Here is a 12,705-nt window from a genome sequence, read left to right on the forward strand (position 1 = left end):
TTAGACTTTAATATAGATATTCTGCTTATAGTTTCAAATCTCATCCCAGACCAGCAACAGTGCAAAAGCAAAAGAAAGAGGCAAAAAGAGAGAAAAAGAGAGAGAGAGAGAGAGAGAGAGAGAGAGAAGAAAATAAAAGCAAACAAGATTTTGGCACTTTTTCAGTGACTTCTTCTAAATTCCATGAATGCGATCCTCGGATGCGCTCCCGATCCGAGTCTGTCCTCTCGACTCGGAGTCTGATCGGATGGATATCACAGTACTTGGCACAGAAATGCTGGTAAAAACTAAATATTCAAATCTTTTTCTTTTTCTCATTCATGTCCTCACAAGTTTCTTGATAGTACATATTACACAGAGGTTCTCTCGATTTATAAAAATGTTCATTTTAGGCAAAAAAAGCAGAGTTCTGCAGTAGGTGAAAGAGATGACAAAAAAGACAGGATGGAGAGAAAAACGCAACAGAGCAAGCGCAGTTGAAAAGAATACAAAGCAGGAGATTGTAGAGAGGAGGTTGAGAACAAGATGGTCAACTGAGTGGTTCCTCCTCGGTTTCTTATCTTAAAAGTCTTTTTGTTTTCCAAAAAAGAGAGAAAACGATGACTGGAGGAGTTAAACGAGACAAAGAATGTGTTGTAGATGTCTATAAAGGTTTTCAGTCCTCCAAGTCATTAAATCATCTAGTAGGAGGAAGTCAAGGAATCTGGACTGGTCAAGATCTCTGAGAAGGACACAAGTCCAGTGACTTTGACTCTCTACCACTAGGCTAGGTTCCCCGCTCCCCTCCTGAAGTTCTGGAGTCCAGTACGGTTTGGTTTACCTCTGAGCACGGATATCACCAAGCTGTGCCGGACTCCGGAACCTCAAGATTGGACCTGGACATTCCCGAACTGGACAAAATGTGTTACCTCTGCAGAGCACCAAATTTGGCGCAGGTAGTCCTTAGGTGTGTTGAGAGCTTGGCGAGGTACTATACACGAGTGGTCGAGTGCTGATGGGGCAAAGCATTGTTGGTATGCACAGAGCTAGAGCTGGACCCAGGGGCAGGGCCTGGATTTGGGGTGTGGCCAGGAGCAGGGGGATATGTATTAAAGGCGTGCATGGCGCTAATGGTGCTGGGCATCATGAGTGGCACGTCATCGGGCGCCCTCCTCAGTGCCAGTGTGTAATCCGGCGGGCATCGAAGTGGCTCCAGGTCCAACTCAGCCCTCTGTTGCTTCATTCTCAGTGACATGAGCTCCTCTTCTAGGTCGTTGCCCACAGCGATGGCTGTCGCAGGAATCGGGGCACCAGCAGTGCCGCGCTGGGGCGAGAGACGCCGATGGCGTCGCCTCTGTTGCAGCAGCATCATTTCATGGCGCTTGTCGCGTTTGTAGTAGAGCGCCGCAAACGCCAGGACATTCAGGAAGAGCAGAGATGCACCAACAGCCACTGTCACACTCAGCTCTGTCGAGTAATCACGTGCTGCCTCTGGGAACGGAGACAAGCGTGGGCGCTCCGAACCTTCCGGATCCAAACCTTCCGGGTCTGTATCCGGTGGGTACGTGGAGGAAACTGAGGGTTGGCGTGTGCCGGGATGATTCGGATTCAGCACTGGATTTTTCCATCCAGGTCTGTGGGGGACACCGCCAGGTGGTGGTAAGCGGGTTGCGCCGGAAGGTCTGTTAATAAAAAGATTAGTAAGATCATAAGAGTAGTATAACATCTTTCTTTTACAATTTAATCACTGTTTTTATAAGACTGTTGAAGTCCTACACAAAGGAAAAAGCTTCTCGATCATTAAACTTCTATTGTGTAAAATTCTAGATACTAAACAGTCCATTAAAACTGTGTGTAACTGACCTGATGATCTCCTCGTGTAGCGTGTGCAAATGTGGCACCAGCTCGAGCCAGAAGGCCACCTTGTTGGCACGGTAGTTGTCTCGTACACGTGGTTTCAGGCCAATGTGAAGGTACTGCTTGTCCTTGGAGCTGAATTTAGTCCACACGACCTCCTCGAAGCGGTTTGGCTTTGTGTGGATGAACTTGGTGTCCTGGGGAACAGGGATGTTTGGGTCTCTGAAAGAACCAGAAAAGAGAGAATGAAATAAACTGTTAGATAGGGGACAGATGACATTTTACAATCAACATCCTCAGATGATATTGGAAGGCTTGAGAGGTATCTATTGAGGTAAAATGAGCTATAATAGGGTGGAATATTCCCAGTCCAAATCTCTGATCAAATTCTAGTCCATGTTTTGGTGTGTAATCCAGTCCCTGTCCCTGTTTCAAGCCCTGATTTGAACCCAACCTTGCGTTTGGCTCTTGTTTCAGTCCCAGTACCTATCTCAGTCTGTCCGTCCCAGTGTGTTTCATCCCCTGTTCCATATCTTGGTTCATGCTGCAGTTCATTTCTCTACCCAAAATCAGCTCTTGATCCAATGATCCTGTGTCAGCTTCAGATCAACTCCCAGTCCCTGATCCTGTTCCTACTTTTTTGTCTCAGGCACTTAAGCCATGTCAGTCCCTGTCTCTAGCCCTGGTCGATTTAAGTCCCCACTCTGGACCTGGGTTCCATCAATCCTTAGTCCTCCTGACGATGGCTGTGCCAGCGCTCCCAGGTGCTCCTCAGGTCTGCACCCCCCTGTAGTTTAGAGAGGGGGCATAATCTCATTGACCACTCCCCCTGATCCTTGTTTGTACTTGTTTCTGAAGTTCTCACTGGGTTATTGCCCTGTACTCTGCTTGTCCTGTATTTCTGGTGTTTCCTGGTTCCAATTTTTATGTAACTACAGTATTGGATTGGGTTTGCAGCTATGTGTCTATATTTAATATGAGATTGGGTTGGTATTTTGCCCACAACCTCGGTGAACCAAACAGCATAAAGAACTGACCCTGTTTTAGCAAAGTTGGTCCAGTAGGTCATGACGACAGCGCTAAGCATCACGTCATTTTTGGAGAAGTTGCAGGGAAAGAGGTCGGTGGCCCCCACCATGGGCACTCCAAAGACGTAGGGAATCTCATCTCCATGCGCAGCGTCCGCCCACTCCGGTCGCCCCTCCATCTGGCAGTGATGGTGGAAAGTGTAGAAGTAAACTGGCGACTGGAACTCTGCGTGCAGCTTGGCCGTGGCCACCGCTGGCGCCACCCACTGGTGATCTGTGAAGAGTGCAAGCAGAGTCTTCCTCCTCATATCGCCGTTATCGCGATCAGCCCAGTCAGTGTACATGAACTTTATGGTCTCGCGAAGGATATCTTTACCAAGGGAGGGGTGGAGAGACAGAGGAAGAGAGAAGGGGAAATGCAGAGATAAAAAAATAAGAAAATGAGATGTGACAATGTGAGAGAATGTATTTTACATTTATATGCATGCTTATGTATATAAACATATATATATATATGTTCACGTGTTGGTAAGCATCACACACCACTTGGGTATCCGTAAAGGTTGTCCACAAAGTTGGATATGGTGTAGTCAAACGTGGCAGCTGAAATCCCGTCCTCTCCTTCACTATCATCCACAAACTTCAGTCCTTCTCCTTGATTCACCCCCAACAAGATGTCATAGTTTAGGAACTCTCCCTGTACATGGCAGAGAAAAATTTATTTCACAAAAGCAAATCAAACATACTATTTTAGGGCATTTCATCAGGTATCTTTCAGTTATTTTATCAGTAAGCAGTTTGCAATTTTATTAATCATTTATACTGAATTTTAGTGAAAAAAACGTAGCGTATGTCAGTGTACGAGATAGCTATTTTTCTTTTTCCAGAGCTATGGCCAAGCAACAGTAAAAAAACAGTGAGGCAGATAATAATTAGTGGCTCCCCCTGACCAAAGACTCTTTATTGCCGCCTTCCTCTTTTTCTGTTGGATCAGAAGAGGGAGGAATTCAGAGGTCAAAGTTCACCTGGATAAAGTTGACACAAAGTGAAAACTACTGCAAATGTGAATCGTTCACATCCTTTCCACTTTGCTGAACTGGCTTTTCTGCCAGGTGAATTTCAATCGTGTTTGGTCTGACTGCTGCTGGAGTTGAAAAACAGAAACAAGTAGTTTCCATCTTCCATCTGTCTTCTTTATCGCTGTAGCAATGTGTCAACAACTGGAAATACTATCGTTAAACTGTACACGTTGGCATCTTGGCTGATGTCATCAGGAATTCTACAGTAATTATATGAATGATCTTTGAATGATGTTAAATCTGTAAAGCTAGTGGCGAGACCTGCTGCATGAGGATCTCAGGGTCATCAGGAACCACGTCTCCGTCTACCACGGGCCCGAAGGCGATGTGATAGCGCGCAGGCTGAATGTCCTGATCCACCAGCTCTCGGAAGCTCTTCCTCCTCAGACAGCTGACCATGTCGGCTGCGTCCCCGGAGCTGCAGCCCACCTTCTTGGCCAGGATCTTGGTGTACATGAGCGGGCGGTAGTTCACGGACCAGCTGGAGATGGCAGAGCCACTCTGGGCTATCGCCCTCTGGAACAGACCTGAGGCCAGAACCATTAAAAATAAAAACATTGTACATGCTTCAAGGGTTCTTTAGCTGTTTATTGGATAATTAAGGCTTCCTAGCTTCCCAAAAAGCGTGCTACTTAAAATCCTTTCTGATAGGAAATTGTAGGTTGTAGGTTCTCTTCCTCTTGTGTTATTTTTTGCAAACATATAAAATAAAACATTCTCATTCAACTTCCTGATTAACTAAAAGTTTGTTTTCATAAAAAAGGCTCTACAGATAACTGTCTATTTCATATGAGTAAAATAAAAACACATTTGTTTTGCATGTGTACATTAATGAACATGCTATTTGGGTTGTTTTCTATCAAAAAATGCAAAACAGAGGGGCGGAGCCAATGCAAATTGATTAATTTATCACCAGAGATTGTGTGTGTAAATCAGAGGTGATGGTAACACAACATAAGGAAGGAACCTTGGGAGGAACCAGACTCGAAAGGGAACCCATCCTCATCTGGGTGACACCGGACAGTGCGATTATAAATCATTACTCTTCTATAACTGTGTACTGTAGCGTAACAACAAAATCCGAGCAGTAAGAGAGAAAAAACGCAGAAATTTACTACAGAGATCCAGAGCGTATGTCAATAGAGAAAACAGAATATTTTCAACTGTGTGCCAGTAAGAAAACAGTGAGGTGAAAAAGATATAATAATTACCAGCTCCTCCATTTTTTTTAAATGAACAAACAGACCATAGCTCCGCCTTTTCATTGTATTCTTCAACTCACACGGCCGAGAAGTTCACAGGTCAAAGGTCATGTAAACAAATTCCACAAAAAGTGAATAAAATTGCATTTTTTACGTTCTGCATTCTTTTCCCATCCAGTGACTCTGCTTTGCCGCCGTGTGCATCGCATTTCTCCTGACCACTGCTTTATCTGAACCTTTAGAAATGTGTAATGGCTCCTGTATCGCCATAGCAACAGGTCAAAAATAAGCAATGGTACAGCTAAACCATAAATGTTGGCACCAATGGTACATAATTTATAAAATAATAATTTACTCGTTTATTCCCACAGTTACTTTCAGGTGCTAATTTAATCTAATTGCCTTGACTTTAAGTAAAAACGCCCTGATTTATATATTCATTTACATATTCATTTACATATTCATTTACATATTCATTTATATATTCATGAAGGCAAACGTGCAAAAGGAACAAGACGTGTTATTTCACTCATGCGGAAGACAATCCTCAACAGATTCTGTTAATAAATCAGTTTTCACATTTCTTTTTGTGGATTCTATCAAGATTTCAGTTTTTTTTTAAGATTTTAAAACAAAAACCTTTACTCTTTATTCACTAGTTATTGTACATTCATTACACTGTTATTACACTGTAATGAGCATCGCGAGAGCAATCGTGACTGACTAATATCATATCACAGATACACGATGAGGCTGTGTGTCAGTGTGGCTGATTTATGACACATCAACACGTGTGTGTGTGTGTGTGTGTGTGTGTTTGAGAGAGAGAGAGAGTTGGAGATGCACAAAACTCAAATTTTAACTGTACTGTATGAATGTATTAGAAATAATGACCCAGATATATGAACTACAGCATCAGACACACACACACACACACACACACACACACACACACGGCCTCAGGGTTAAATCTGTGTATGGATAATAATATATGCATCACACATGATGACCCAGATACCACAGACTTCATGGTCGAAAATGAAATATACATTACGTTCCTCTTTTACAGGAATGTGACGTCGCCATGTTTTCGAAATCCTCATCTGTTTGAATAATTAATCTTATTAATTAAATTATTAATTAAAGAGAGAGATGATGATGATGTGCATTCCCGTGCTGCTGTGTGTCAAATATGGAAACAATATATATATGATCTTATAGTTGGTTTGTTGTAATGATATAATAAACACAGTTACCACCAGAGAGCGCTCTAATACACCACACTGCACACATATACATGTATATGCGCATACTGTATACACACACACACACACACACACACACACACACACACACACACACACGAATAATATAATATTAGAATATAAATGATATGCAGATTATAATATAAAGGAGATAATAAAGGTGTGTGTGGTGTTATTCAGTATCTCAAGTGCAGTCGTGTTCTCACATTTGCATCTTAGGATTCTGCTATTAATTATTAATTTCATTCTCATACATTAATCTCACACACACACACACACACACACACACACACACACACACACACAGCACCGTGTCCCCCCACCCACCCATCCCCTTCAGTTCCTGTCCCTATGAAATCAATTAAGAGTCAGTTCAGATGCAGCTGAATGCATCATTTTCTCTCTCTTGCTCTCTCTCTAAACACACACACACAATCACACACACACACACACACACACATCCATATTTACATGCTCCTTGTTATGGATCTGTCTCGCACCCGTCCGTATTTATCACACGCTTTCTTGTTATAAAACCCACATCAGAACTCTGTGAGATCTCGGTGTACATCTCCATCACACACACACACACACACACACACACACACACACACACACACACACACACGCTTAGCTGTAAATCAGTCACACTGACACACAGCCTCATTGTGTATCTATGACTGAATGGAACACAAACACACTCACGTTACAGTGCTGTGATAAACAGAGTTGATTATTTTCCTATGACAGCACGTCCCCATGTGTGTTGTTCCTCTTAAACAACAGCAGTTTGCCAACAATGACAATTTTTATGTTATTAAAGAACAACACATCATACTTTTTATCAGTTTATCTCTGACGGTTACAAATCGCTGACACTGGAGACTCCTTCCATAAATCTCCTTTCAGAAAACTTCACCATATCAATGATTTTTTAAACCGTTTACGTGGAGCATCTGCCCTACACGTCCCTGTGAATGAGCCGTTACTATAGAAACGATAACATATCAGAACGAGCGTGTTAATATAAACCTGTGATTTGAGCTGCACTACTGTCACAGCTGCTGTTATAGAAAATTAATCAACACTTCCTGACCAATCAGAATCCAGAATTCAACAGCACTGTGGGATCAAATGCCTTAATCATGCAATGATGATGATGATGATGAAGAAGAAGAGAGTCACCTTCAGAGTGATGGGACAGGATGAGCAGGTTGACGCAGGACGCTCCAGCGCCCGAGCCGAAGATGGTGATCCTCTCGTGGTCGCCTCCAAAATGGCCGATGTTTTCGTTGAGCCAGCGCAGAGCCTGGATTTGATCCAGCAGGCCGTAGTTCCCTTTAGCTGCCTGATCGCCGGTGCTCAGGAAACCTGCACACCAGCAAAGACACGTTTATAATTCATTATAAATGCGCTTATAAGGCTTTGTGCTTACTTTCTAAAGATGCATCATAAAACTATAGTAAAGCATTATAATACATACTTAATGTAATGTGCATCTTATTCCAAGTAGGCTGCATTATTACAATTCAGGAAAATATTGTTACTATATTAAATTATATAAAATATAATATATACCACATTGAACATTTTTTGTCATAGACAGATTTAGAAAACTGTTTTTAGCAAATAAAAAAATAAATTAACAAAAATAGAAACCAGAATATGATCTTAAACATTAGATTTCTTTTCTAGATTAAATAATAAATTTAAATTTTAATAAATTTTGATTCCTTAAACAGAAAAAAGGCACAAAGGAGCCAAAAAGGGCATAAAGTCAAACTTCTGTTGGAACCGTTGTTAATCTTCTTGGTCTGTTAGTGAAGAAACCTGACTCTGGCTCCATCGTTAAGCTCTTTATTGTTCCTCCTGCTTTCAGCCAATCAGAGCGCACTGTACTGATCTTGTGTTAGTGACGAATGATGAAAATACAACGCTAATACAAAAATCACATTAGCGTTTAATAACCGATGGAATAATACCAGCTCTCGGTAGTGGACCAGCGCGAACACAAGGCTGCAAATCGAATGAAAAGTGTAGCTCTTACGATAATGTCTTAAAATATTAAAGCGAATTAAATTAGAGCAACGGTGTCACAGTGAATGTCTGAGTCAATGCTACATAAATTAAAAGAGGGGGAACATTCTGAATAAAAAATGGGTGCTACAGGAAAGACAGGCTTTTCAGCGAGGATGAAAAGGGAAAAAGAAGGAAAGGGGAATGGAGGAAAAAAGCGAGGAGGATAATAAAACAACACAAAAATAGACTTAAAAGCATAAAAGCGTCCTGCCTGCCTTAATATATGAGACTGTGTGTGTGTGTGTGAGTGTGTGTGTGTGTGTGTGTGTGTTGGAAAGATAGAAAGGGAAAAGACAGGAAATGTGAGTACTATAATCCTTTTGCTACTGAAGCACTTTTTTTGCCTTCAGTATTGACACACAAACACATAAACATCACAATACACACGCGACAGGTATACAATTTTTAAAAAAATGCAATATGGTGTTCCTCAAGGTTCTGCTTTAGGCTCATTGTTGTTTTCCTTTTATATGGAGCAGCTTGGACTTTTAATTCACAAAGCAGCCATAATGATGTCTTTCACTTCTACCCTGATGATCATATTTATCAATTCGGCTCTTTTTAGCTGAAATGCTACGCTACATAGACTACTGTATACAACAAAGGATTCTCAAACTTTCTGGGGAAATGGACATAAAGAATTTTCTGTGTCACCCAGACTTAGTGTTTTGGTTTCTCCTTGTTATCTTGACTCCTGTTGTTCACTGAGTCAGAGTCACTCGATGTTGTTGAGGAACTAGCGGAGGCAGATGGACGGAAACATCTGTCCAATTTTATTGCTCCAACTCCAACACTAGTACACCGAGCTGAGGATAGCGAAAAACATGATGTTAATTTATGATGTTAATTTAAACCTGGCTTGTTTGAATGCGACTCAAAATAGTTGAAAACAAAATGCGTCTTTATAGTTAGAGTGATATCCGTAATAGTAAATCTTAAAATGGAATAATTCGTTAAAAAGACGGCTAGTAAAAGTCGAAGGTTGATTTTCTACACTCAAGAACCATGATGTCACCATAGATACTGGTTTATAGTTTAAGTAACATCTCTAAAATGTTAAGAAACACGGAAAATAAGACATATGCTAACCATAATGCTGAATAGTGTGTTGCTAGATGGCTGTTCTTCATCAAACTTCAGAAAGAGTCTTATACAAGCTACTCTGGCTGCCTATTAAGTGCCTTATTAACTACAAAGTCTGATCTCTTTCCGATCTCCTGAAGCAGTATAACCCACCCAAGCAGGAGGATCAGTTGCAGGTCAGTCAGTTCCAGAGAACATTAAGAACGCTTTATAGTCCTACAGCTGTTTTTAAATGTATACTGAACATGTACTTGTTTAATTTAAGTTCTAGGTTTTTAGGTATTCTATAGATCTATATGTGTAGGTACAGTGTATCTACATGTATATCTCACTCTGCATAACGAAGTCGACCTGCTGCTCAGTAATTTCACCTGGTTTCCATCGGGGTGGGGTGATGTGGGGGGAGGTGGTGAATATTCTGTATAATACGGTAATAATCTCTATTAGAAAACAAACTGGTGTGTTTTGGATGTCTCTGGTTTTGGAGGACACGTTTGACTGTGGTCGGTTGCCAGGCAACAGCAGCAAAACAGCACCAGAGAAGGTTAATGTGATGGCAGACGGATCGGTTTTGTTTTTTGTTTTTGTTTTTTTGTCTGTGTGTCTATGTGTGTGTGAGTGTGTGTTTGTGTGTGTCTGTGTGTGTGAGTGTGTGAGTATGTGTGTGTCTGTATGTGTGTATGTGTGTGTTTGTGTGTGTCTCTCTCTTTCTTACAGTAGTTCTGTTTAATCTGTCCATCACACCATCAACACAATCAAAGTGCACTAATATAAACTGGGTTCATATGATCAGTTATTCAAAATAGTACATCCGTACATCTGTCCATCCATCCATCCATCCATCGATCCATCATAGGGACCAGTTTTAAAACTAGCCATATCTATCACAAGGACCTGTTTATTTAAATTATTCTTCTATCTAGTCTTCATTTATCTACCATCCATCCATTCATCACAGAGAAATGTTTATTTAAATTATCCTTCCATCCATCCACCAACTTAGTCATCCATTTGTCACTCATATGGTCCTGTTTAATTAAACTATCTATCTATCTATCTATCTATCCATTCATCATTCTTTCAGCAATCCACTTATCTATCCATTGGCCTATATTTCAATTCATATATCCATCCATCTATTCAACAACCCAACTATCCATTCTTTAATTGATCCATGCATCATTCATCCACCATTCTTAGGGACCAGTTTTTAAACTATCCATTCATCAAACCGTCCATCCTTCAACCGACTCTTCATCCATCCAACAATCCACCCATCTATCCATCCAATCATTTAATAATCCATTCATTTATCCATCCATCTATCTATTATTAATTCATACGGACCTGTTTATTTAAACTATCCATCCATCCATCCATTATTTAGCAGGTTCTGTTCCTTTATCTGTCTGTATCTTCACCTCCGATCTGCAGAGTTGGAGCTCTTGCTAACTTTAGCGCTGAGCGAAGTATTCCAGATCCAAACTCATAAATATTCACCAACTAACCACCAGGACACTGTGAGCCTGCATCCTTTCTTTTCACTTAAATGAGAGTAAAGAGGAAAAGAAAGGGAGAAAAGGGAAAATAGAGAGAGAAAATAGCAATATCCATAATGTTATTCTATAACAGTGCTATAGATAATGACATCTGGAACAGATTCTGTAAGATATCAACAAACCCCGATGCTGAGACTGACATCATACTGTGAATTCCTCCAGACAGAATTATATATAAACATATTCGACTGATTTTATTTGCAGTTCTTTTTGCAAGAGCACGAGGACCATTTGGGATTCAGCTCCCTACTACCTTTTTGTGCACTATATAGGGCACAAAATAATGACTTCTGCACCGTGCGATCCATTTAGGACACAAGCTGACTTATTTGGGATTCATACACCTAATTCCTTTATAACTGCACTACACAGTATGTAATAATGCCTCCTATAAGCTACAAATTCTTTCCACAATGACTTCTACAGCCTATGTAGTGAACTACATGACTAACATGGGTCCATTTGGGACAAAGTCTGAGTTTAATTTTTTACATTTAGCTACCTACTCTCTATGTAATGGCTTCAGCAGCCTACACAGGGCACTATATGACAAATACGGGTCCGTTTGGGATGCAGCCTGCATCTTATTTGTTATTAAGTTTCCTAATCCCTATAAAATGGCATCTACATGGCAGCCTACCTAGTGCACTATATAACCAATACAGATTAGTTTGGAACACAGCCTGTGCCTCATTTAACATTCAGGTACCTACTCCCAATAAAATGGTTTCTACACTCTACATAATGAACTACAGGACTCATATGGATCTGTCCGGAGTGCAGCCTATAATTCATTCAGCATTAAGCTTCCTACACCCTGTAAAATGGCTTCTACAGACATTGTATGGTACTATATGACCAATATGGATCCGTCTGGGATGCAGCCTTGTGTCTCATTTGGCATTCAGTTACCTATTCGCTATAAAATGGCTTGAACACCCTACATAGTGCACTATATGAGCAGTACAGATCCATCTGGGAAGCAGCCTGACTCTCCTTCAGCCTTTAGCAACCTAATCCCTATAAAATGGCTTTGACAGCCTACCTAGTGCACTATATAACCAATACAAATTAGTTTGGAACACAGCCTGTGTCTCATTCGGCATTCAGGTACCTAATCCCTATTAAATGCTTTTTACACTCTACATAGTGCACTATATATCCAGTATGGATCCATTTGGGATGCAGCCTGATTCTCATTTGGCATTCGGTTACCTAAAGCCTACACGCTGGTTTCTAAAGCCTGCATAGTGCAATATATATATCCAATATGGATCCATTTGGGCTGAGGCCCGACTCTTATTTGGCAGTGAGCTACCTACTCCCTAGACAATGGCTTCTACAGCCTACGTAGGGCACTACATGACCAATACAGATTCATGTGGGACGCAGGCTGTGTCTCATTTGGCATTCAGATATCTAATCCCAGTGAAATGATTTTTTTTTTTACACTCTACATAGTGCACTATATGACCCTTCTATGGATGAATTTGGGATGCAGCCTGACTCTCATTTGGCTTTCAGCTGCCAAAAGCCTACACAGTGGCTTCTATAGAGTGTCTAGTGCACTATAT

General features: G+C 41.0%; 1 protein-coding gene across 1 annotated transcript in view; it reads right to left on the reverse strand.

Annotated features, from left to right (window-relative positions):
- Positions 1 to 12,705, reverse strand: part of nlgn2b (neuroligin 2b) — a 66,349-nt gene that overhangs the window by 2,141 nt on the left and 51,503 nt on the right. Inside the window, exons 5-10 of the mRNA XM_034312492.2 lie at positions 7,596 to 7,781; positions 4,205 to 4,470; positions 3,408 to 3,561; positions 2,874 to 3,234; positions 1,843 to 2,058; positions 1 to 1,661 (exon numbers count right to left, since the gene is read on the reverse strand). The exon at positions 1 to 1,661 is cut by the window's left edge and continues 2,141 nt beyond it. Coding sequence (XP_034168383.1) covers positions 971 to 1,661; positions 1,843 to 2,058; positions 2,874 to 3,234; positions 3,408 to 3,561; positions 4,205 to 4,470; positions 7,596 to 7,781 — 1,874 coding nt within the window. The 3' untranslated portion in view covers positions 1 to 970. The remainder of the gene's footprint in view (positions 1,662 to 1,842; positions 2,059 to 2,873; positions 3,235 to 3,407; positions 3,562 to 4,204; positions 4,471 to 7,595; positions 7,782 to 12,705) is intronic.

This window comes from Pangasianodon hypophthalmus, chromosome 17 (genome assembly GCF_027358585.1).
Source record: "Pangasianodon hypophthalmus isolate fPanHyp1 chromosome 17, fPanHyp1.pri, whole genome shotgun sequence".
In the NCBI taxonomy this organism is placed as follows: domain Eukaryota; kingdom Metazoa; phylum Chordata; class Actinopteri; order Siluriformes; family Pangasiidae; genus Pangasianodon; species Pangasianodon hypophthalmus.